Source organism: Centrocercus urophasianus, unplaced genomic scaffold (assembly GCF_019232065.1).
Source record: "Centrocercus urophasianus isolate 14NV4802_14NV808 unplaced genomic scaffold, USGS_Curo_1.0 seq_16, whole genome shotgun sequence".
Classification (NCBI taxonomy): Eukaryota; Metazoa; Chordata; class Aves; order Galliformes; family Phasianidae; genus Centrocercus; species Centrocercus urophasianus.
In genome coordinates, this window is record NW_024884711.1 from 44,062,503 (window position 1) to 44,088,402 (window position 25,900).

The window sequence follows — 25,900 nt, forward strand, 5'->3', positions numbered from 1 at the left end:
CGCCCCAGGGCCGCTGCGGGGATGCCCCGGAGGGGGCCGGGGCCGCCGTTGCAGCCGCTGCTCCCGGAGCCATGGAGGAGGAGGGCAAGAAAGGCAAAAAGGTGAGAGCGGGGCTGGCTGGGGGTGCGGCCTGCACAGGCGGCTGGGCCGCTCCTTTGGGCCTTTCGTGTCGTCGTCGTGGGGTGGAAGCGCTGCTCCATCTCATCGATTTACGTTTGTGTTTCTTTCCCTGCTGCTCAGACCCGTTTTATTGCGTTATTTATGTAGGGGAAACAAAGCCTGAACCTCTGTGTGAAGGATGAATCTTTCCTGCGGTTCTGGTGACATAAGTGTGGGGGAATGCACTATTTTTGGTGCTGTCTCAGCTGAGGATGCTGCAGTAAGTGGGGCCTCGGGAGGTGGCAGCAGAGCTTCCAGCTGGAGGCTGTGGGATGCTGCAGGAGTTGGGGCCTGTTATGGTTTACCCATAGTGCTTAATCTCTAGTTAAATAAGAAGAATTGTGCTCATTGCCCTGTGCAGGGAAGGAAACATGGCTCCTGGTCCTCCCCGGAGGGCTTTGTAAAGGCTGTGATGCCTATGAGCTGTGTGCAGTGTGATGGGATCAGTGGTGTGGGTGGTGCTCAGTACACAATGTTTCCTTGCTCAGAAATCCTTTTCTGCTCTAAGAAATCTCACTCTCAAGGATGTAAATGATTGCAAAGCAACTTCAGCTATAATGTAGGAATGAGCTGTAAGGATGGTGCTTGGCTGGAATACCTCGTGAGGAGTGATCCCTTCTGGAAGAAGTTCTCATCTCCACTGTATGCTAGGCTTCTGTCATTTTGCAAAAGATAAATCAGCTTCAAATTCTGCAGTGCAAAATTATGTTCTCTAAGTGTGTGTGTGCCCCACTGTGACTGGGGGGAGAGCTCTGCTGTACTGTCTACTGTCATCTGGAGCTGGGGGGAGCTGAAGGAGGAATTATGGTGTAGGTATAGCCTGGGCAAAGGGAAGGACAGCTTCTGGGAAGACAGAGCTGTCAGATCTGGTGGGAGGGAGCTTTTCCTGTCTGCCTCACTATAGGGAGTGAGGAGGCAGCTGGCTCCTGTAGAGAAGTGGATTTTCCAGGGTCAGTGGAGCAGAATGCTGGGACAGACTCCCTATGGGTCTGGAGATCTCTAGGGGTTGGAAGGGAGCTTTGGAGTCCATCCAGTCCAGATCCTGCAGTCTGTTTAACCTCATTCTATACAAAGTATTTGAGTGGAATTTGCTGTGGTTTGGTTTGTGTCCCACTGAGAAAGGGCTGGGTTCTTCTCTCTGTCACCACTGGTATACAGGCTGGTACAATCCCACTGAACCTTCTTGTGGCTGACCTGCTCCCCCTCTCCCTGTCTCCCCTCTTGTGCCAGCTGCCCCACTCTCTTTGTCACCTTCACAACCCAGTCCCTGTCCCAGCACATCCCAGTCTCATACTGGTGACATCAAACTGGACATGGTGCTGGCATCACAGTGCCATCAGTGATCCTAAAGCTCAAGGAGCGTGCTGAAGCACTGAAAGCAGCTCAGTGCCAAAGCATGTCTCTGGTTAACAGATGTGTGCAAATGACCCTCAAGCATATCCCTGCAGCTTTTTAGAGCTTGGGTTGCTGTTGAAGATAGCTAGTTTGGCTGTGTTCATTCCTGTGCCTTTGTGGTTCCCAGCCCCAGGAGCTTTAGGGAAAGCTCTTCCCTATGCTTTACATACAACGTGGATCTTCCTAGGATGCAGGTGGCTGGCCCCCAGCCAGTGACCTTCTGGGCTGAAGCACAGCAAATGAGTTTCTTTAGCCCTATTAATAAGTAGAATTAGGACAGTTTTGGTCAGGATTAGAAAGAAAATCCCACTCTAGGGAGGAGCAGGCTTACACAGATGAGGTCTTGGCTGAAATTGGAACTCTATAAATCTTACAAATGCTCGTGTATCAGATGTTAGTGTAATCTTTCTGACTTCACTGGCTCCAGTAAACCCCAGGTCTTTGGTGTCTGCTTGCTTCCCCTGTTTCTGGGATGAGTTGATCTGTTGCGTGGGGCTGCTTTGTCAGTTGCCAGATCTGCTTGTAGAGCTGATCCATGGAGCTGAATTCTTTGTGCCTTTCAATACTGGTTTGTGTGCAGGATGTTGGCAATTCCTTCTCATGCAAATCATTGGAAAATGTCTGCCAAAAGTAAGGGGGCTGGTTCTTGTTAACACTGGATGCTGCAGTATGAGCTCCCTGCCCTAATATAAAAAATACAAAGGGGCTGGGATGGAGGCTCCATCTCTTCAGAGTTTCTGGTACAAGACAGGTTTCTGCTGGGTAAGGAGCTACAGGATGGTTGCTTGCATGTCTTGAGCATGCAGTGTTTGTGCTGGAAGCAGTGCTTTCAGAAGGCAGCATTCCTGTCTGGGAGTCTGTGGCTGTGGGGTGGCTGCTCCATGACTTCACTGTGAGATTATGCAGGCCACTTCAGTGATACTAGATCATTTATTTTATTTTTTTTTTTTTAGCTCCATTGGAATTTTCACACTAATGGAAGCACACCACTTCTTGGGCTCTGTGTGGTTTTGAGCATGGAGGGCTTACCCTGGGTGTGCATTTTCAGCTGCACCAAACCATATGGAGAGCATTCCTGCAGGCTAGCTCTGTCACCAATTACTCTTTTTCCTGTTCCAAGACCACTGCAGCAGCCACCATCTGATCCCCAGCTCTTCCAAGGGCATTGTGCAGTTTGCTGGATGGGCTGGGATGCTTTGTGAGAGCTCAGGCTTCAGCTGCTTGACATGTTTTCTCCTCGGGTGCTTTGTGTCTCGTGCAGGAGGTTGCACTGAGGGTATGAGTAGTGTGTACCTCCTTTCCCACCTCTGCACATACACATTCTAGGAAATATTGAAGATAACTGTGGAGGGCAAGCTGCTCTGCTCCTGTTGTGTCCCTTTTAGTGGTGCTTGATGTGCTGCTTGTGAGGGTCGTGCCTGGTCCCATGGCAGGCTTAAAGCACGTGCCCTGTCTTCTCACCTTCCCTTGCTGATAGTTCAGTCTTGTAGGTGAGAACAACCAAAGGAGCCTGGTGTGGCTCTTTGAGAACTGCTTGACTTCACTGCTGTCCTGCTAAACTTAGCTGTGGATGCAAACATTGGTGCTGGCTGTATCAGCTGAAGCTCGGGAAAACCCCAAGTGCAAATCAGCATTTCCTTAATCTTGCTCAGAATCTCTGCCTGCATTCAAAAGCTCAATGGTGAGTAAATCTGTTCTTGGCTGCTTTTGACCTCATCCTGTTTGCTAGAATGGAACGGGAGCCTCTTTTTGTGGAAGACAATCAAGATCTTTGATAATACAAGGAGCAGAGGCTGAGTGAAGGTGTGTGTGTCTTGGCTTAAGGCTTGAAGCAGGGAAATGTGGGGTGAAAGCAAGGACAGGTAGCTAGAAAGAGTGGGAAGCTGAGGAATGGTACGGTGTGAGAGTGGGGCTGGTTTGCTGTGTGCAGCAGGTGACCTTCCAGCACTGCTCAGGTACCTCACATGCAGTGCAGATCCCTGAAATAGGGCTGCCAGAATCTCAAGATCCACAGCTTGTCTAAACCAAAGGATTTTTGGTGCTCCTCCAGCCTCAGCTGCTTACTTGGCTGCAGGGAAAGTATTGGTCTGAGCTATGCACCTGTGGTAGCCCTTGTCCTCAGCATCTTCCAGCAATGCCATCCCCAAAAGATGGCATCAGGGTGGTGATACCAAGAAACCTGGTGTCTTCCTGGATGGAAATAGGCAGGAGGAAGCAGTCAGTGTTCATGTGTGCTGCTTCTGCCCTGCTCCAGCACTGCTGCAGGCAGAGCTGCTTTGTCCTTGTCCTCATTTCTACCAGTATGTGTGGTGTGCTTAGTAAATGCTGCCTCATCTGTGTCCTCCTTCCAGAGGATAAGGGCAGAACAGGCCTGTGTGTGGGCTCCTGGGTTCTGTACCAGCACAAAGATGGACTTTGAGATTCTGGCCAGGTCTGGCTCTGCAGGATCTCTCTCCCATTCCTCTGGTGCTGGTTGGGTATGAAGAGCAGCTGTGGCTGAGGGCAGTCACTTGGATGTCGATCATGGGGCAGACCGGCTTAGCCAGCACAGGTGGCAGCCTTGGGGTGTCACGTACAGATGGTGGGGATGAGGGGATCTGTGGAAATAGGAGCAAGACATCACACCCCAGCTCTGGCAGGGTGCATCCTGCTGTTGTTAGTGTGAGCAGCAGGGTGGTGAATGTTAGGGAAGCAGGCCCTGCCTCAAGGAGGGTATCAGTGGGCACCAGTGCTGCTTTGCTGCTGAGACGTGGGGAAGGGCACACCCTGCAGCAGTGCTTCATGCAGTGCACATTTTCTCTGGGCTTGCACTGCCTGCTTTGGAATAGTTTTCACTGTTGTGGGCTTTGCTCTGTGCAAAATAACCACTGTATAATTTGGTAAATTCTTGCTTTGTTGTCTGGTGAAGGCTGGCAGACAAAGTCACAGAATCCAGAGCTCACAAATAGTTGAGGTTATTATACCAACTTCTGAAAAGGCAACTTGCACTCAGCTAAACTTTCCATTATGGAAGCATTGTGTTCTGGTTTCCAGTCCCAGGAAAAAAAGCATGAGCCATCCCTTACCTCATTCCTCTTTGTTTTGTAGAGCAATCTGGAACACTGGTTCTCATCCTGTCTCCTGTGTAACATCCCTAAAGCAGGTCTCTGTGTTTTGTCCCTCTGAAACATCTGGCTCTGTGCTGGTGAAGCCACATGAAGTGTTATGGTACAGGATGGTTCTGATGAGACTGGAGGACTCCACGGACTTGAACAGCTGCTGCATCTGCAGGGATATGATGAGGAAGCCCCCAGGTTTGCTTGGGACCCCTGGAGTCACAGCTACAACATGCAGTGCAAAACCCCAGAGTTGAGCACTGGCTCCAGAGCTGTGCTTTGGGGTGTGGAACTGTATCTTTTGGCAGATGCTGAACAGGCATTGCTGTAGTGTGCAGAAATTGCTGTCTGTACCAGTTTATATATTCCCTACCCACTGCCACAAAGGAACCTGCAGCTCAGCCCACACAACATGATAAAAATACAGCAGGAAATGCTTGGTCCTTGGAAGGCAGACTGCCTGGAGAGCTGCCACAGCGGCAAGCCCTCCAGAATCAGGTTTCAGCAAGCCTTTGCTAGAAGCAAAAGTCTGCTTGCTGCTTTCATGCACAGCTGAGAACTGTTCTGGTGCTGCCAGTTGCTCTTGCTGGGTGGGTTATCCTGGTCTCTGGTGAACAGATAGCTGTGGTGGTTGTATGATGCATGAAGTTGTAACTGAAGTTATGGTTGGGATGAGATGCTCTTAAGAAGGGTCTCAAGAGCTTGCTGTGACCAAGGTACTGGGAGCCATCTTCTATATGCCTGGCAAAGGTGAGCAGGTTAAAGCATTTGGAACTGATCTACACATCCACGTCAGGTTGTAAAGCTCCTTTTAGGTTTTGAATGACTTTGTTCCACTTCCATTCTTATGACAAAGCCTCATAACGCAGATCCTGGTCTCCCATGTCTCAGGACTTTCATTATGTGATTGTGTGTGTATTCCTCATGCTCAGAGTTGGCTGGGACCACAGTGGGAAGCCCCAGGCTGCAGATGTCTGTGAGCAGCCTGGCACTGACAGAGAGGCGATGACAGCCTGAGAGCATCTTGGGCACAGAACGGGAAGCTTGGCAAACCCCCTCCAAAAGTCTGGCGAAGCTTTGGAGCTGCTAAATGGTGTCTGCCAGAAATAGGATCAAGAGCAGAAGCCTCAGGTGAGCGAGAGGAGCTCTTGAGATGTACTGGTGGCACAGAAACCTTGTAGCTGCCCTACTGAGAAAAGGAAGGAGAATTGGATGCTGCGCTTTGCTTGATGAGCAGCTCTGCAAGGGAGGACAGCGTTGAGTTGCTCTCCTTCTTAGAATCATGGAATCACCAAGGTTGGAACAGACCTCTGAGATCATCCAGTCCAACAATCTGCCTATTGCCAATAGTTCCTACTAAGCCATGTTCCTCGGTACCACATCTAAATGTTCATTGAACACCTCCAGAGTTGGTGATTCCACCACCTCCTTGGGCAGCCCACTGCAGTGCCTGACCACTCTCCTGGAGAAAAGTATTTCCTAATGTCCAACCTGAACCTCCCCTTGTGCAACTTGGGGCCATTCCCTCTTGTCCTGTTGCTAGTTATATGGGAGAAGGGGCCAACACCCACCTCACTACAGCCTTTAGGTAGTTGTAGAGAGCACTGAGGTCTCCCTTCAGTCTCCTCTTCTCCAGACCGAACAACCCCAGCTCCTTCAGCCCCTCCTCATCACACTCGTGCTCCAGACCTCTCATCAGCTCTGTTGCCAGTCTCTGAACACACTCCAGGGCCTCAACATCTTGTAGCAAGGGGCCCAAAACTGATCAGGGTAGGTTAACAAATCCAGCATGTCAGCTCTAACCCTGTGTCCAAGGTTAGGGCAGGTAATGCAAGATGTGGGGATGAAATGTAGGTTGAATTATGCTGCAGCCTTGCTGTGAGTGGATGGAAGAGAATTTGTGTGGTTTCTTTGATGTAGCCTTTGCTTCTGGTGGCTGAGCTGGACCAAACAGGAGGGCTGTGCATCTGACCCATAGCACTGCACTGAACTCAAGGCCTTGGCAGGTGGGTCAGACTGTATTCAGTGCAGAGAGCTTGTGGAAATGGCCTGAAATAAGTGAGCTTTGGCAGCAAGCACAAGGAAACAAATGGATTTATGGAAACCAATGGAACTGCCAAGATAATGGCAGAAACCAGAGTACACTGAGCACAAAGGTCAAAGACCAGCTGACCCATTTGCAAACTGTATGTAATGAGAGATCTTATTTTCCCCCTGCAATTGAATTCCTCTGGGCAGAAATATCTGTGGTTAAAAGCTTCTTAAATTGCTGCTTTCTCCACCCCTTGGCAGAACTTGGAGTAAATAAATATTCCTGGTTGGCTTGTAGCAGATGTCAGAAATCAGGCTGAGCTGTGGCTAAAGCAGCCTTTAGGCCTTGGCCAGCTCAGACATGTGCTTCATTTTGCCTGGGGTTGCAAAGCCTGCCTCCAGACAGTTGTTATCATTTCAGTATTGCTGTGCCTTCTAGAGAGAGCTGAGCAATCCTGGGTCCATTCTGAGGCTGTCCATTTGTCCTTAAGCACTGAGGCTCCCAGTGTGCTCACTCTGCTTCCTAACCTGGGTCAATGTGGAGTCATGCTGAAAGCAAGAAGCTCCAGGTACTTGTGCCAGCTGCATTTCTCTGTGCTTATTGAGTGGCTGAGGCTAGGTGAGAATACAGGGAACAGTTAGGAAGCCTGGACCTTCAGAAGAGCTCTATGCATGTGCATAAAACTGTGTTGTATTTACCTACCTGAAGCACACACAAAATATTCATTCTGTGCTACAAAGGGCAAGCAAGAGGCAAAGTGAATTTCAGGGTTTCCCTGCCTTTGTTTTGTCATTTCTTACTGGGTCACTGAAATACTTCTGTAATGAGAAGAGGAAATAGCCACCTTTCCTGCTTTAATTTCTCTTGAGTGTCATACACTGTAAACCCTCTTAGAAGAGCAGCTTGAATGAGAGACAGGGAACGTGGAAAACATCTGCAGCGTGGCTGAGCTCACATGAGCTGCAGCAGTGGGATGCAGCCATCGTGCCCACCGACCAACAAGCTGCAGAGCTGTGTTTCTGTGGAGCTGCTGCTCTCTGCACCTTCCTCAGGGAGCAGAGGAGCAACAGCTCTGGGTGGCAAGAGGTAGGTGATTAAATCTATCCCTGTTCACACCCACACGTGGCACTGAGCCCTTTCTCCCAGGTGCTGCTTCCAGGGATGCAGGGGCCCTGCTGTTAGGGCAGATCTTGGGCTTTGTTTTTTAAAGCACGCTTCCTGCGACCTCTCCTTGGGAGTGTTTTCCAGCTCTGATTACTCATGTTGCTCTTGGGTGGGAACATCAGGACTCCACATCCTTTTCTTGCAGGAATCAACAGCTGTGGTCTCGCTGGCTCTGCAGCAGCATTATTAACATCAACAGAGCACATGCATAGGGCACAGATTACCTGGTACAGAAAAAAGTGTTTACTGCCTCTGCTTCTTAGTGCACAGGTAGCCAGCATGAAGGTACAGGTGATCTGGGTGGTGCCCATGATATCAGGACAGCGTGTTGGCTCATTTCATGTCACCTAAAAATTGATAGTGTGCAAGAAGTGGTTAATCTTACAAGGCAGCAGCTTGACGTGTTGGTGGGCTCTGCTTCCCTGAGTATTCAGCATAGCAGAAGGGTCTGCTATGTATTAGCAGGAGGAGGAAGAACTTGAACCATGAAAGGTGGATTTGCCAAGCCCTCTTGCATGATGTTGGAGCCCCAGAGTGTCTCGACATGACTGTGGAGTGGCTGTGGTGCCTGCGTGCAGCTGAGGGCTTCTTGATGCTTGCTGCTGAGAGGGATGCAGCCTGTCTCAATGGTCTAACACAGGCAAGCCTGGCTGTGTAGGTTTGAATGTCCTTAAAGCAGCTTCTGGGAGGCTTTAAATAAAGCTAGAGCTGCACTTGAAGCTGGAGCAGGTCTGCCTTCTGCTCCCAGGATGTCACTGTGGGAGATGTTCCTTGCAGGAACTGCACAGGACCAGTGTTCAGTGGCAGTAGTGGCAGTGTTTCCCTGGTGGCTCAGCTTATGGAAAACAGCTGGCTGAGGTCTGTGTGCTCAGGGGGAGATGGCTTTTGGGAGAAGGTGGTTTTTGGGTGTCCTAAATAACTCAGTGATAACTTCCTAAGTAGTGATGCAAAATCAAATTGTAGAACACATTCCTCCCAGTCTTTTGTGGGGCTGAAGGGACAGCTATCCTGACTAGTGATCTGGAGAGCTTTTTCTCAAACGAGCTGGCCAAAATAATGACCCTTGGGTGGCTGCTGGAAGAATGCAGGCAGTAATTCCTAGCCTTTTATTGTGCTGTACATCAGGAGCATCAGGGTTCCCATGAGGAGCTCAAGAGCTGCCACGCATCCAGCTGCAGATCTGGCATTGCTCCATGCACGTGTCCCACTGCAGAGGTTGGCAGAGGGCTCCTCTTCTAGGACTTCTGGAGGAGCTGGCATCACTGTGTGCTTTAAGAGAAAGGAGAAGGTGATCCTTAGTGCCCCCAGCACTGCAGTCTGTGCACAAAGAGGAAAAGAAATGCTCCAAGCTGCAAATGTGTTTTAATGCGTGGGGTTTGGTGACTCTCCCAAAATACTGGAGTCCCAGAGATGTGCTACACCAAGCCAGAGCTTATTTCTTGCTGCCAGAAGGTTCCTCAGATCTTCACCTGCTAGCCCACATAAAAGCCTGTCAGCCAGCACGCATTTGCATTGGTTCATCGAATCATTGGATTTGAAAGGGACTTTTAAAGTCCATCTAGTCCAACCCCCCTGTGGTGAACAGGGGCACCTCCGATTAGCTCAAGGTGCTCAGAGCAACCTGAGGTTCCCTGCTAAGACCTGCACTGTTGCAGGTCTGGGTGTTTCACCTTTCCTTGCTTTGCATGCAATGGACAAGAGCAATTTTCTGCAAGGTGTCGTCAAGGATGTTCTTGTGGCTGCATCCTTTCCTTCCCAACTCCTGTGTCTCTGGACTTGGGGTGTTTGGTGTTCTCAAATGCTTTCTGCTCTGTGTTCAGGCTTCCTCTGGTTGCCCTGAAGAAGAGCTGTGTGTTCCTGGTATTGCATGCAGCCATGCAATGTGTGACTCTTCCACAGTGGCTGTGCTGTCAGATGTCTCTCTTCCAATGAATCTCATGCTTGTGTCCACCTGTGTCTAGCCATGGTTGGATCTGATGACTTTTGAAATCCTTTTTCAACCTAAATAGCTGTGTGGTTCCTGAGGAGGGCATGCAGGAGCTGAGGTTACCTACTGCTAAAACAAGGTCCTGTGTTAACATGCAGCTAAAACCCGGGGAGGTGGAAGGAGACTGGGGGAGGTGAACCCTCCTCCTCCTTTTCTCACCTGTGTGTTACTCTTCCTTGGGAGATGGGACAAAGATATAACATCATCAGGATCTGCCCTGGAGCCAGCCAAGCTGCTGGAATAGAAAGCACAGTAATAGAAAATACAGTTTTGTGAGGAAATTAGCGGGCTTGCTTGTGGCCAGGCAGCTTCAGCACTTCCTAGTTCTTAGAAGTCTGCTTTTCCTGGTCTATCAAGCACTCCAGCGGTCTCTCAGGAACCTTTTTGATCTCTGAGTATTAGCAGAACCCCATGGAATCTGTGGAACTATAATATAGTAGCTCTGAAAGTGTGCTCCAAGCCATTTCTGAATGGCTGCATACAAACCAGTCTCGCTGCATTCCCCCCCCCCTCCCTCCCACGACTGTTGCTGAAGGATGTAGATGGAAGGTTCACAATGCATGGAGACCCAGCAGGCCACGTGCTGGAGGTGCTGCTGATGGGGAAGGCTGTTTCCCACTCTGATCCCTCCAGCATCAATGTGTTCCAGGTTCACTGAATGCAAAGGTAAGCTGTGTGGGCAAGGGATGAGCCCATACATCTGCCCAGTCCCATCTGGGCTTGTGAAGTGGGGAAGGAGGCAGCTACAGATAACCCAAATCCAGGAGCTGATATTTCACAAGATCAGAGCTATGAGCTGCTCCTGCTGCACTGTGGGACAGCAGGAGCTGAAATCTGGCTTAGGAAGCACTGCTGCTTTTCAGAGAAGCAAATTCACTCAGAGCTTGTATTGATGCCTTTGGAATGTTGGGCACAAGGCTGCTTGCTTGGAGGGTCCGAGCTGCACTGAGGGAAGCCTGTGTGTTCCTGCAGTGAGCCAACAGCATGGATGAGCCTTGCTGGGATGCACTCAGGGAGGTGGAAGCAGTGGGAGGAGGAGGCCTGGTGGAATCTTTGGGAGGAGGAACAAGGCTCTGCTAAAAATAGCAGGGAAAATTCCTTTCCTCCTGCCTTAAAGGAAAGTCCTGTCTATGAGGCTGGAGGCCTGGCTGGCACAGCAGTCCCAAACGAAAACACAGCGCTGTGCCTTGTTCTGTGAGTGGTTTTGTGTCACTGATGTGTTAGGCTGAAGCTTTTTCATTGTTTATTTTTTCTTCAGGCTGACTTGGGCACTAGCTCTCTGTTTTCAAGGGAGCCGTGTTTCTGCATTACTTAAATTTAATCGTGCTGTCGTTTGAAGGAACACCTTGAAACTGAATACAGTGTTTCTGGCTGAGCTAGGAATCTTAACTTTTTTATTTTATTTTTGTTTTCCTTGCTTGCTGTGCTGGTGATGCTGCACCTGGTCCAGTCTCTATCCCAGGCCTCCCAGCCCCAAGGAAATGACAGCAGATTCCCTGGAGCCCAGCAGAAATAGCTGAGCAGGGCAATGAGATCCCCTCCAGAGACTTTAGATGGGATTTATGGTGACCAGGAAGGACTGGGTAACTAATGGAACTGGGGAGCAGCCACATCAGCCTACAGCGAGTTCTCTTCCTTATGCTGGAGAAGCTGCATGAAACAGATGCTAAGCCCAGCATCGCTGCCTCCGTTGCTCCTGCATCTTTCCTCTCCCCATTGCTCCTGCATCTTTCCTCTCCCCAGTCCTGACTTTTCCAGCCCAGTCTGCCAATGGGGAAGCCAAGATCTGGTTTCTGATGTTCTCCACCCCTGGCAGGGGCCAGCTCAGGGCAGGCAGAGGATGCTTTGCAACCATGCACTGCGTGTAGGTGCAGCTGTTGCATGTTTGGCTTCAATCTTCTCTCAGAGCCCAATGGGGAATGGCTTGCATCTCTGATTCCTCAAACAGACTGGCAGGACTGGCAGAGGCCAGAGCTGCACATGCTGCCTTTCTGCTCCCAGCCTTGGCTGCCTGCCTGCAGCTTCACTTGATTCATTTGCAGCTCCATGCCTGGCACCACAACCCCAAGCACTGCTCAGATCCTTTCTGTAGTGCTTGCTGATGGAAGGCTGAACCTCAGCTTCAAGAAGGCACATTAATAATGGTTCAGGTTAGCATTTCAGCATCCTAGTATTTTATATTTATGTATATACCACTGATGTATACACATACATATCTCCAGTTTGGCTGCAGGATTTAATTGTGCCGAGCTGGGTGTTGATCTTGCTGCTGCACTGTTTCAAACCAGATTCATAAGGAAGAAGCAGAGAGAGGAAAGCACTTACACCAAGCACGTTTAATGGGTGGTTTTTGCTCTCAGTCCCACACGCAGCTTTGAGTGACTTCTTGTCACTCCACCTGTGCTGCTGTTGTTCTTTGATCGTTTCCAACCACAGAGTGACCGAGAGCCCCTTTGGGCTTGGTTTGGTTTCCATGCTCTGCTGTTGCCTCATCACATTTTTGGCCTGACCCAAGTGATCCCTGGCACCATTGCTGGGTTTGGGGTTGGTTTCTGACCTGCTCAGATCTGCTGCCCAGCCTGGTGTGCTGTCAGCTCCCTTAATCCCCGTGCAGATGTGCTGTGGGAGAATTAGCTGTACTGCTCTGCGTTGGAGATAATCCACTCAATTGGATTAAGAAGCTGTTTCTGCTGCTAATAGGAGGGATGCTTTTTCTCCTTTGTGTTCAGCTCAGAAAACTGGACATGTTTAAAGGGGCTGTTCAGAGCCTCAGTGAGTTTTGGATGGAAACAAAAAGCCAGGCTGGTGAAAGCAGCCTCAATCTCTGTACTGGGGGTGAGCAAGCACTCTACTACAACCACCTTAATCCCCAGCCCAGTGCCCTGACCCTGGGCACAACTGAGCAGAGTCTGGCTCTGTCCACCTCAGTCCCTGCAGGGGTTTATGGCCATGGGTGGGATCCCCCTGAGTCTCCATTTCTCCAGGCACTGGGCATGAACTGGAGCTCACCCTGCCCAGCAGGAAGCATCCCTGTGCTGTGCCCTGCGCGAGGGCCCAGAGGCTGTGGGGTCTCCCTGCTGGAGGTCTTCAGTCCCACCTGGGTGTAAGGCTGGGCACTGTGTTCTGGATGGCCCTGCTGAAGCAGAGGGGGGTCAGAAAGGCCTCCAGCTTCAGCACTGTGCAGCATCAGGTATCAAGGGGGTACAGCTGTGCTTACCAAGAAGCTCTGAGTTGTTCAGTGCCCACCAGTGAGCTCTTCCTAAATTTGCATGCCTGATTCTATCTCTTTAATGTACCTCTTGAGTCCCACCAGCGTAAACATGCCTATGGGACACCCAATAAAGTATAGGATGCCCTGGATCCATGAGTCCTTTTTTCCTAAATGGCTTATTTTGGCATCTTGCAAGAGCCAAGGCAAACCCTTCCACAAGGTCCACAGATCCTGAGGAGGATCTGGGAGCGTCCCTGCCCCCCCAGACCCTGTGTGATTTGGGGATGCTCTGCAAAGTGCTCGTGTCCCACATTCCTCACTGTCTTCCATTTGGCCCCAAGTGTAGGTGAGCATGCATTGAGTGGGTTCTCTAAAGTAATGTAAACAGAACTCAGCTACGGCACTGGGGTTGCAATTTGGGGCAAAAGAGGGAAGAAAGCAAGCTGACTTTGATTGCATTGATTTTAAGGATTGCTGAGGAATGCATCCCCACCCGACCTCCTTCCTACCTCTGCTCCGTGTGATGCTCTCTGGGGAAATCACCCAGTGTGGCACTTTAATTGATTCTCTCTCTGCAAAATTAGGGACTTGTTTTTGTCACTCCTCTGGGCCCTGCTTGAAGCCAGGCTCACTGCACGCTCCTCTCCTTCCCAACATGCTCTCTGAGAGCAGCTCGTAACCTCATTTTCAAGGAGCCAGCAGCCTTCTTTTTGCAAATGTTAGGGGCTGGAAACGCACACCCTGATAAAGCAGTGCACCTTTTGGGCTCACAGATGGAGACAGAGCTCAGAGTATGAAGTTGTATGAAAACAGGCAAAGCTTGGGAGCATCACCTCCTGGCACACAAACCCCTTTGGTTCCATGGGTGCGGGAACCCACCCACGGGGTGCCTGAGCATCGGCAGCCCAGTTCTGCTCTGCAAACCAATTGAGCCCCCACAGATGTGCAGATGCCTCCCCTTCACCACTTCTCCTTTTCTTCCCCCTGTTTTAAAACTTGCTTTCACCAATGGCAGCATGTTTTGGCTGTTGCAGCGTGTGACAGAAGGAAGCTGTGGTTATCGCGCTTCCGGGACGCGAGCGGCCAGGCGAATGAGCACACATAGGTTTGCCGGTGCTTCAGCACAGAGCACGGGGCTTGGGGTCCCTGGGACCAGTGGGGCATCCCATCTCAGCCAGGATAAGTTTTTGGGAAGCAGCAGCCCCTGTGCATCTCCTCCGGAGCCGGGCGCTCCATGGAGAGTGAGGTAGGTGTTGGGGAAATGGCTCCGAGATGCCGTGGTTGTTCTGTGTTGTGCCACACTCCATCACACCTCCGGTCCTGGACAGCAACATCTGGGCTGTTTCCTACTTGGAGGAGGTTTTGGATCTCCTGTAGGGCTTGGGAGCTTCCCCGTGCAGGGGGCTGCGATTGGGTGATGGGAATTTCTTTGCATTGGATCCGTGCACTTAACGTGAGTTGGGTGGTAACAGTCCCAGTTCTGCTGGCAGGTTTTGCCATCACTCCAGTTCCTAAAAGTTACTGTTGTAATGAGATCCTTACAGGATGGCAGCTGAGTTCAGGGTTGGATGCCCTCATATTGAGCTCTTTTAGCGTGGTGTGGGGTTTCTTTCTGTGCTACTACCCCAGCAAGAGGGCTGAGGAAACCCATTGCTGCCCATTGGGCTCCAGTAGCCAAGCCTCGTCTCTCCCCATCGCATGGGAGCTTCTTGTTTGGGGATTTCTTCTGTTACCTGTGTCCCATCCCTTTGGCAGGAGCCAGCTGGGTGTTGTGGCACAGGAAGATGACATTCCTTGCTCAGAGTCCAGTGTAACCATGCTGCTGTGTTATCTGCAGGCACAGCTGCAGCACCGGGCTAGGCACAGTACCATCAAGCTGTCTGCAGTCCTATTTGCCCTACTAACTCCTCTATTTTTGTCTCTCTGGCACGCCCTGCTCAAAGGGAAGTGTTGCAGGGCTGGGCTGTCCCTGACGTCCTCGCGGTGCCTGGTGCAGCCTGGTAAATACTCCTCAACCAGGAGCTTTCCTCTGCTCCTAGCATAATGGCTTCAAGTTATTTAGGTCTCACTTTGATCTTACTTGTTCCTGTAGAGCTCATTCTGCTTGTCTAAACTTAGAAAAACAGCTCAGTGAGACCAAGCTGTGGGTTTCGACGAAGGCTCTGCAGCAGTTCTTCGTGGTGCTTTGCTCTTTCATCTCTGTTGCTCTCTCAAGTTGCCAAAGTTTGTAGTTTTTGTTAAGGTCTCTTTATGTTTAATGAACTCACTTTTAAAGCTTCTTCCTTTGCAGACCATAGATCCACTCATCTCCCATGCCCCAGCTCAGCCCTGCTGCCTCCCAGGTTTGTAGGATTTCCCAGCTCAGAGCATTTCCCAAAGTGGCGGTGGTGATGCTCCCCCTATGGGAAGCCATGCAGCATGCTGGGTGAGCAGCAGCTCTGAAATGCCAGCTCTTGGCTGCAAATCAGCTCCAGCTCTTCCAAAAGAACCTCTGAATGGTTTGGGACCGTAGAGGCTGGTGTCTGTGGGTCTGTCCTCATGCTCCTGGGTGTTCCCCTGCCCTTGCAACACGTTCAGCCTGAATCTGGAGGGTCTTGCAGGTTCTGGAGGGGCTCAGGTGTGGGCAGGGTGAGCTACTGAAACCCAAGCATTGCTTACAGAATCTGCCAGCACCTCTGGCTTTGCTCTTATTCCAGATCTGAGCCAACTCCAGCATCATTTATGGTACCTCTTCACACAAAGACCTCGTAAGCATTGCCCAAGAAACCCTTGATGGGGAGATGGATGGAAAGCAAGCATCACCCAATCCCAGTCTCATAAGATGAGTTGTTTGCTTGTGTGCTGTTGCTGGCCACCAGAAGACAATGCAGTTCGTAGCTCTAAACCTGACCCAGTCCAACTCTGGGCTGGTTTGGGTTCATACAGCAGTGTGAGCAGAAATGCTCTGGTCTTTCTGTTTCTGGGCACTGCAGAGCTGCTGTCTCTGCTGTCTCTTTCCAACACCAGTGCCATGCAGTGTCAGAAGGCTTTGGGAGCCCATGGCACAGCCCAGCTGCTCGTTTGCTGTAATTTGATGCAGGAACCCTTCACCCTAACACCCCGCTGTCTCCTTTTCTCCCCGCAGCCTGGAATCGTGTCCCCTTTCAAGCGAGTCTTCCTGAAGGGTGAAAAAGGACGAGATAAAAAGGCCCAGGAGAAGGTGACGGAGAGACGACCTCTCCATACCGTCGTGGTGTCACTGCCTGACCGTGTTGAGCCAGACATCCTGCTGAATGACTACATCGAGAAGGAAGTGAAGGTACTGTCCACCTGCCTGACACCCGAGCTCCCCTCTTGCAGACCCCATGGCTGGCTGCGTTTCCCCCAGCACGGCTCTTTCGCTTTCTTTATCCCCTTGTGATGCTGTAGCTTCTTCTGCCTTTGGTACAGAGTTCTGAGGTGCAGAACCTCAGCACGCTGCCACGTTGCTTTCCTCTGCACTTCCAGAGGGTTTTGGGGTGGCTTTCTCACTGCTGAAATGCAGAAATTGCCTTTTTTCCTTCCTGGCCTCTGGGCTGATCGCATCTTTTTTTTGTAGCTCCTGTGAAATATTGGGTGTTGCAGTCCACAGAGAAGAGGCTCCCTCTGATCTCAGGGGTCAAACCCAAAGGAAACGAATGCTTGCTGCTAAGTGCAGGGGCTGAAGGGAGAGAGAGATCATCTGTGTGTGAGCTCCCTGCAGCTACAGGAAGGAGTGGATCCATGTAGCTATTAAACATCAAGATTACTTAAAAGCACAAGAGATCTTTCAAATGTATGGGTGCTATCTAGCAGCTTATATGGGGGCTGTACATCAGGCATTTGGCAGTGCCCTTTGCATTGAGTTGAAGTTTTCTTTCCTAGGGTTCCGGGGGCTCGTTTGGTGTGCGGATGAGATATGATGACATTTTGTTCTTTTGTTCTTTTGCAGTATTTAGGCCAACTCACATCTGTCCCAGGGTACCTGAATCCTTCCAGCCGCACTGAAATACTGCATCTGATAGATAACGCGAAGGTAAGCTCAGCCCTGCAGAAGGCTGCTAACGAGCTGCTCTGGTTCCTGTCATTATCAGCTCAAACAAATGCATGAAGCATGATTCTAAGGCCTGTGGGGCTTCTCTGAGGGTGAGTCCCAGCCTGACTGGGGCACTCTTTCCCTAGGTTACAAGTGTGGGGAGCCTTGGACAAAAAATTGCAGCCACGCACCGCTGGAGCTGGGCAAGGAAGCGTGGGATTCAGAGAGAATTGTGGGGCAACTGGAGAAAGAAGGGGCATCTCCCTCCTCCAGGTTGTAGGAAGGTTTGGGGATCTGGAATAGCTTTGTGTGAAGCCAGCTTCGTCTGGGATTATGGACTTTGCCACCCCTTTGTCCTCAAGAGTTGGCAGAAGGCTATGGGATTTTACTGTTAGCAGGAAGCCCCAGCAAACAAGTCCTGCAGATAGATGAGGGGAAAGGTGAAGGACCTCCATCCAGATATGGGACAGTTCACCAAAGGGAAAACAATTCAGTTTTTTAATGGAAATGCATTTGTTGCAGAGAGCACATCAGCTTCCGGGGCAGCTGACCCAAGAGCACGATGCTGTGATCAGTCTGTCTGCCTACAACATCAAGCTGGTGTGGAGAGATGGAGAAGATCTCATCCTCAGGGTCCCCATCCATGACATCGCATCCGTGTCCTACATTCGAGATGACTCTGCTCATCTGGTTGTGCTGAAAACAGGTAGACTGGGGCTGACACGGGCACCCAGATGTTGGTTGTAGGGTTGTGGGAATGAGAAAAGAAGCCCTGCTCTCACTGACTGTGAGTCTGAGCAGTAGTTCTGAGAGCCAGAAGGGCAGGACAACAGTGCTTGCTGTGGGTCTTGTAATCATGGAATCACAGAATGTCCTGAGTTGAAAGGGACCCATGAGGATCACTGAAGCCAACTCCTGACTCCACACAGTGCCAAAACCTGTGTCTGAGAGTGGCATACAAATGTTTCTGGAGCTCTGGCAGCTTGGTCTCCTCGGGAGCCTGTTCCCTGCCCACCACTCTGTAGTGCAGAATATTTTCCTAATCTCCAGTCTGCACTGAGAAGGGCCTGGGAATCTGTCCCCAGCAGTTCTATCTTCATTAAACCTGCATGGTTTGGGGCTGAAGTGTTTGGGGAAGGCTGAGCTACTTAAAAGATGTAATGACAGAGACTTATTGGATTACAAACCCTGTGACAGCAAAGGACAGTCTAGAGAATGAGTGAATAACTGACTTACAAGGCTGTAATTCTGCTGTTGGGTTCCTGAGGCTGTCTGAGCCACGGAAAATAAGCCAGCAATTCATGGAGATGTCAGGAACCTGCTTTAAATTACAGGTTCTTCATTCAAATGCTTTGAACACATGCATCTCTCTATCTCAGGTGGATCTCCTACATGCTTGCTCCTCTGGAGTGTTTTCTGCTGGCTGTGGGATCCTCTGCTCCCCTGTTCTGTAGGATTTGCTGTCCCTGCAGGGTTAGAGACCAGACTGGTGTGCAGAACCTCCCTAAAGCTTTTCTGTAATTTGTGTTTTCACTGCATAGAAACCTCTGTGCCCAGCCCATAGAGGGGCAATACCACGTCACCATGTCAGCCTGATATGGCCAGTCCTCTGCTGGGCAGGTACAAAAGCAGCTCTGTGCACACTGGTCGTGAGCTGCTCGGAAGACAGTCTGACTTGCAAGGACTGATTGTTTGCTTACTGCCTTGGCCTTTCTGTGATGATTTCTATGTTTCTCAGCTCAGGACCCTGGGATCTCCCCAAGCCAGAGTCTCAGTGCTGAGAGCTCCAAAGCTCTCACCTCGGGCTCGCTGTCAGAGAGTGGTGTGGTACCCGTGGAAGCTTGCTGCTTGGTGGTGCTGGCTACAGAGAACAAAGTAAGGCTCAAACCACTCAGTTCACATTGTTCCATGGTGTGGTTGTCTCCAGGGTCACTCTGGAATTGCACTGGGAATGGGATTGCAGACACAGATGTTATCAGAAGATGCTTTTCCTTTGTTTGTGGTGCCTGCTGCCTGGAGCTTTCTCTGGCAGCAGGAAATCTATGAACACAACTGAATCTATCCCACAATAGGTTGTGCTAGCTGGGGCATTTTTGTGATGCTGACCTGGAAATTTGTTTTATCCAGCACCCAAACCCAGAGATTTTGATCTGACCTGTGTGCTTCTCCAGCAGAAACCTTTTGCCTCGAGGCTGAGGTTTTGCACTCCTTTTCAGCTGCATTTTCTGTACTGTTCCTCAGAGCAACTGCACCTATTTGGGATGTAGGTCATGTAGCCACAGTCCCAGACAGCAGGAGAATAGGGCAGAGCATCAGCACAAGGTGTGGATGTTATCTAATAGCTGCGAGCTGATTGTTCAGGTGATGGAGCTTCTGATCACCTATGGCCTCAAACTGGTTGGTGGAATAGAGCTGGAGTGCTTGTGGGCATCATGGAAGGGTGATGAGAAGTCACACGTGCCTAGCACCAAGGCAAACCTCTTGGGACATGGTAGGAGCTAAGAGAAGAGCTGCTGCATTCTCTCACCACCGCATCTTGCTCCCTTCTCAGGTGACTGCGGAGGAGCTGTGCTCACTTCTCAGCCAAGTCTTCCAGATTGTTTACACTGAGTCCACAATAGACTTCTTAGATAGAGCAATATTTGATGGTGCGTCCACGCCGACACGGCACATGTCCCTGCACAGTGGTAAGTCCCTGCCTTCTCTGCTTGCTCTGCCCCCCTCTGCAAGTCATTCCCATCCTCACCAATGTCTGTTGCCTCTCTTCAAACAGCCAGCCAGCCTGGCACTTGCTCTCCTGCAGGGTCACCTCTATGTTGAGAATTAAACTGTGGATGCTCCATCCCTGGAGGTGTTCAAGGCCAGGGTGGATGGGGCCCTGGGCAGCCTGGTCTGGTATTAAATGGGGAGGTTGGTGGCCCTGCCTGTGGCAGGGGGGTTGGAGATTCCTGATCCTTGAGGTCCCTTCCAACCTGGGCCATTCTGTGATTCTGTAGTAAGTCCCTTTCTTTTAATTGCTTAGGGGATAGAGTGGCACGAGGGCTGTCTCCTGCCTGGAGATGTCTCCAGGCTATATGAAGCCAGAAGGCATCAGCCTTGGTGTGTCCTTTTCATGTTGGGTGGAGGTAGTTAATAAAGCTGTGCCTTGTGCTACTGCAGTTCTGCATCTCTGCTGGGTCTGCCTGTAACCAGCCTGGCAGCCTGTTCCCCTGACACCATCTGTGTGTCCCCATCACAAATCAGTGGCTGGGAAAAGCACCAAGCTTTTACCTCACTAGCACCACCACATCATGAATGTCTCTCTTGCAGATGACTCTTCTACAAAAGTGGATGTTAAAGAATCATACGAAACAGAAGCAAGCACTGTGTAAGTGGAAAGTGAACGTGGTGAAACGTGACAGCACTGGGGGCACTGTCTCATTTATGCAGCCCTGCTGTCTGTCAGGTTTAAGCCCAAAAGCAGGAAGTGCTGCAGTCCACAAGTTGGAAAGTTTCTGATCACCCTGGCTGGAACATTTGATAGCATTTTTGCTGTCTCTGTGCAGGACTGTGGTCCTGCCTCCTCAGCATCCTTGGCCGTATTGTTCTGTTACTGCAGTTTTCTGGGGAAGGTCGTGTGTGCAGAGCAGAGCTGTTTTGTCTGCTTTGTCATGTTTCTTCCTCCTGGATCAGTGACCACTGAAAATGGCAACAGCGTTTGTGGGCTGAAAACCTGACACCCAAACCAGTTGTTCTGTGTTGAGGATCAGAATTTCAAATGGAACACTATGAATATGGTCTTTGGGGACCTCTTTCACCGTTGGTCTGAAATGAGAAAGCAACTGGGGGAGATCTCTTCCCCTGTAGGGCTCTCTATTGAGCAGATCACAGAGACAACCCCTCTGTGCTGTGCATGACTGCTCCCCCAGGTTCTCCCATGCTGTGCTCAACACGAGGTGCCTAAGGAGCTCTGGGTAGCTCACAAGCTATTTGTGTTTCAGTTCCTTTCCAGAAACCTTGGATGCAGGTGACAACTCTCCCTCTTCCTTCTTGACACAACAGTCTCCACACATCAAAACCATCAGCGAGAGCGAGCTGAGCACTACAGCCACAGAGCTGCTCCAGGACTACATGATGACGGTAGGGTGCCCTCAAGGCAGCATCTGCCCATGGGAAAGAGTGGGAGGGTTTTCATTTTGGTGCTCATGGGAGCACATTTGTGCCCTTGGCATCGTCTGAGCTCCTCCCTGTTTGCTCCAGCATTGTCTGGGCCCTGCAGGTAATGTGATTTTGTCCATGCTGGTATAGGAACACATCATCTTTCCAGGCCTGGAGTCCAGTGCAGGCTCTCATCTTTTTCATGCTAAAGCACCTGCATTTGATTGCCCCCTCTCACTGTGGTGGGACACAGGGTTCCCATGTCCATCACTTCATGAGCTGCACTTCTGCAGCATGCTCACAGCTTTTCTTAGTTCAAAAGCTGGACAGCTGGCAGCTCAGAGCAGTTTGCACCACCCCATCCTGCCGGGTTCATCACCACAGCTCAGTGGCTCCCATCAGAATAGAAGCAAACCCCTCTCCCAGGCTTCCCATGCTCTCTTCTCCCTCCCATCTCATCAGAGCTGAAAGAGTGCTCCAAGAAAATCAGCACCATTTGTGGTGTGCTTGTGTCCTCAGCTACGAACAAAGCTCTCTTCCCAAGAGATCCAGCAGTTTGCAATGCTGCTGCACGAATATCGCAACGGAGCCTCGATACACGAGTTCTGCATCAACCTGAAGCAGCTCTATGGGGACAGTAGGAAGTTCCTGCTCTTGGGTGAGTGTCTTCCCTTTGTGTCTGGCTTTGCTTGTGCCCGCTGCTAGTTGTCTTCTGGTTTCCAGATGAGCTCCTCGGCTCCTGAAACACCTTGGTTTGGTGGCTTAGTGGTAGCACTCAATGTTCCTGTGTCCCTGAAGCTGGGTCTTGGCCAAGTTCAACACAGTACAGTTTGGGTGTTCAGCTTGTTGAGGATGCCTTGAGGACCTGTGCTCTCACAGTGTGACCTTACAGTCATGGAGCCAAGCACAGTGCCAGCAGGCACATGCTGACACCATTACGTGGGAGGCAGGCAGGACCATTTCCTTTCCCTGCACTAAAAGGAGGCCAACTGCCTCAGAGGCTCTCAGAGTCCCTCAACTCAAGCTCCTTGCTTTGATTTTGTCTCTAATAATCTGAAACAGCATTAATAGCAGGGAGCAAAAGAACCTTGGGGCTGAGCTCAGGGCCCTGCCCCAGCTCTCGCTCACAGATGCCTGGTGCTTCTGCGTGCAGTGCCTTTTTTTTGCTCTCATTTAGATGGAGAGCTGCTGAAAGCAGCCAGAGTGACTCAACAGCACAGGGAGGGAGGGGCAGCATGGCCTCCACTCCCTTTGTCCTGGGCACACAGAAGTGTAGTCAGGCATCTGCACCAGCACAAAAGCATTTGCTTTCATCCCTGTGCACACAGCCTGCTTGCTTTTCATGTCACCATTACCAAAGCCAACGCACAACACAACCCCTGTGCTGGGAGGCTGATTTTATATTGACCACACTGCTGAAAAGCAGCATGGACTTGGCTTTCCTGTAAAGAATCATAGAATGGCTTAAGTTGGATGGGAGCTTAAAAATCACAGAGCTCTAACTCCCTCCTGCAGCCCCTGCCAGAGGTCGTGCAAGTTTCCTTGGTGGTGGGGATCACTGTGACCCTAAAGGTGGGGGTGGGAGAGGTGAGGAGAGTCAGCAGCACACCCAGAAGCTGCCTGAGACAGAGCTGCAATGCAGCCACTCACTCCACAACCTCATGCTGTGCCCCCATGGTGACAGCACCCAGCTCGTGACGCCGGCTCCGCAGCAGGGTGCAGAGATGGGGACAGATGGCCCCCAAGCGCTCTGCATGCCCTCTGCCAGGGGCCTTAATCTCATGCTGATGCTGTTACACTAACGAGATGAGCAAAGCCCAGCAATATGAAGTCACAAACGATCCTTTGGAGCTGAGAAATCCCACTGCAGCCCCCAGGGATCGTCCTTGGCCCGTACACATCTGCCTTTCTCGGGGCAGCCATGAGATGGGAGCACCGGCGGCCCCAAAAGCACCGCTCAGAGCTCCTCCAGCAAACCCTACCCATGTGAAACGCTGCAGCTGATGTTTCCCTCCTTGTGTTTTCTTCCCTGGGAAAGGCCTACGGCCCTTCATTCCCGAAAAGGACAGCCAACACTTTGAGAACTTCCTGGAAACCATCGGAGTGAAGGACGGCCGCGGCATCATCACAGACAGCTTTGGGAGGTACAGGCGGACGCTGAGCACCACCTCCAACTCCACCACCAACGGCAACGGCGCGGCCGGCAGCTCGGATGAGCAGTCTGTGCCCTCGGAGGAGGACGAGTGGGACCGCATGATCTCACACATCAGCAACGACATCGAGGCGCTGGGCTGCAGCATGGACCGCGACTCCTCCTGAGAGCCGGCAGGCTTTGGCAGCACCTGCCCGACAGACCCTCGTTTCCAAAGAGGTTTTCAGGGTGGAGAAGGATGTAGTTACTCTCCCGTCTGCGTCAGCAGCTGTCTGTGCCCTCTTACTGTGAAGGTGTGCGTTGCTGCAGGCACGCTGCAAAGGAGGAGCCGGGTAGGAGCCCGTCCTCCAGCCTTCCCTGGTCCCGTCAGCGCGCAGGGAGCGATGCTGGGAGAGCCCTGCATGGAGGCAGGTTGCCTACAGCCCTCCCTGGTTTACAGTTTTGCACATGGTGTCCTTCTTGTAACTGCTCTCCTCCTCCCCTCTTTTGAATGAAGTTTACCACAATGTGAATTATTTAAGCCTAGCCTTGCAGTTGGCACAGCATTTCGCAGCCAGACCTGCAGGTGCTCTGCTTCGCCCCCTCCTCTCCATCCTCCTGCAGCATGCTCTCAGCTGGGCTCCCAAATTTTGTGCTTTTGCTTCTGTCCTTGCAGGGAACCTGGATTACAAACCCCATCTGCCCACTCCTTGCCTTCGCTCCAGCAGTGGCAGGAAGGAGGCAGCACCTGCCCCACGTTCACAGTGGTGGGAGGTAGCGCAGAGCCTCTGCTGGCTCCTGAGGTCCCAAAGGACATTATCACACACCCATGGAGGTGAGAGCTGCTCCTGGACAAACACAGTGGGGTCTCCAGCACACGGTGTACATATTGTAAATATTTTACACGCGGTTATAAATACACACTTATTTTTTTAATCTGTATCCCTTGCCCAGGAAGCAATCCTGCTTGAAGGGAGGTGCTGGCAGAACCCACGGGCATGCAGCTCTGCTTGCTGGGTGCACAGGAGCTGGGGTAGGAGCAAGCACAGTCAGTGCAAAAACACAAGCAGCAGGAAGAGAGCACAGGCTTGGGCAAGCTGTGCTGGGCAGGGAGCAGAGCTGGAGCTTCCCTTTCTTTGCACACTTCTGTGGCTACGAGGGGAAGCACAGGCTGCAACCCCTTTAGGAAAGGACTGTCCCTGTTTTGATTCATGCTCAGGAGTGCTGCTGTGCTCAGCATTGTACCCCCTTAAGCCCTGCCCTTGCCCAAAGCAGCTCCAGCACCCCCTGTGAAGGTGCTGGGATGGAAGAAGGACCAAAGGCAGTGAGGAGCAGGGGAGGCTCTGGTGTATATAGCACAAGGACACAGAGGTAACCCCGTGCCCTTGCTTGGAGCTGGCTGGCCTCTGCAGGACCCAAGCCCAGACACTTGCTCAGCACTTTGCAGGGGAATTCAGCCCCTCCAGCACATTCCTCTGTGCTTTGTCCTGCTGCACTGCTTCCACTGCAGTAACACAGCCCAGAGCTCCCACTGCCCTTTAATGTTGCTTATCCTCTGCAGCCCCATGCAGAAGCTTGCCACCATCATCCCAGTGCCAGGCTGCTCCCTCATTAACCAGATGCAGTTCTCTGCCATCCTGCTGTGGATCCACCACTTGGATGCCATCCTGCCACGCTCCCTTTGCAGCTGGGACAGAGCCCAGAGCCAAGCCTTCACCCCTGCATCCTCTCCCCTCTCTCAGCTCTGCCCCTTGGGCTACTTCTTACCCTGCTCCTGCAGGCACAGCGGTCCAGGATTGCAGCCCCAATGACCCCACAGCTCAGTGCTTCATCTTTAAAAGGTGCACACTTGTGTCCTGCTATGGGGCACTTCCTTTTAAGGCAGCTCCACACTGCAAATCACAGCCATAAAAACAAAAACAACTCTTCCCTTTGCCATTGAGGCTGCTCTGTCAACAGCTGGACCACAAGCAGGAGAGCAAGGAGAGCTGCAGCCCCTGCACCAGCAGGGTTAGAAAAAGTGAAAAAAAATAAATGAAAAAAAAAAAAAAAACCAACCCCAAAACTCACAAGTCAGGAGGAACAGGCATTGAGCTCCCACTGAGCTTGGGAGCACTGCTCCAGAGCCCTGGCTATGCTGAGTCCTCAGTGCCTTCTTACACACATGCAGATTTATAAAGAAGAAAACATCACCAATGACACAAACTGACCCTTGAGTCACTGACAGCTTAAGGAAATCTGGAAAAGAAAAACCCTATTTTTGAAAAGATTGTGTACAGAGATGCATTTAGCAGAAGCTGTAGCAGCTGATGGTATTTTTTTATACTTCACTGGGAAATGTGATTTAGTTCTGGAGATAACTGTTTGTCAGAACTCTGTTGAGGTGACCGAGTGCTTCCCCAAAAAACCCCACTGCTGCTCCCCACCACGACAAGCCCCCGTGCTGCCCAAGACCCCGAGCACCGCAGGGGGAGCCGGGGACGCCCCGGGGGTGTTTTGTATGTATGCTTTCTGTATGGAGTATTTGTTACAGGTAAATATAACTCTGCACCTGGC

At 51.2% G+C, this 25,900-nt stretch overlaps 1 protein-coding gene across 2 annotated transcripts; it reads left to right on the forward strand.

The window, feature by feature from the left end:
• On the forward strand, positions 1-25,900 carry CCM2 (CCM2 scaffold protein). Of its 2 annotated transcripts, none has more exons than XM_042817327.1 (10): positions 1-101; positions 16,168-16,341; positions 16,993-17,076; positions 17,599-17,782; positions 18,815-18,951; positions 19,628-19,763; positions 20,386-20,443; positions 21,057-21,195; positions 21,733-21,871; positions 23,252-25,900. In XM_042817327.1, the coding sequence occupies exons 1-10, from the start codon at positions 72-74 to the stop codon at positions 23,530-23,532; spliced, it is 1,362 nt and encodes a 453-aa protein (XP_042673261.1). In that variant the 5' UTR covers positions 1-71; the 3' UTR covers positions 23,533-25,900. The 2 variants fall into 2 exon arrangements, with proteins under 2 accessions (XP_042673261.1, XP_042673262.1); XM_042817328.1 differs by lacking the exon at positions 1-101 and adding an exon at positions 14,132-14,289.

What these genes read in the sequence shown, in the direction of transcription:
- CCM2 (XM_042817327.1), top strand. Translation starts at nt 72, where the DNA reads ATGGAGGAGGAGGGCAAGAAAGGCAAAAAG. An exon ending in TCTGGTTGTGCTGAAAACAG is followed by an intron (nt 17,783 to 18,814) that starts GTAGACTGGGGC and finishes TATGTTTCTCAG; the next exon opens with CTCAGGACCCTGGGATCTCC. An exon ending in TGCTGGCTACAGAGAACAAA is followed by an intron (nt 18,952 to 19,627) that starts GTAAGGCTCAAA and finishes CTCCCTTCTCAG; the next exon opens with GTGACTGCGGAGGAGCTGTG.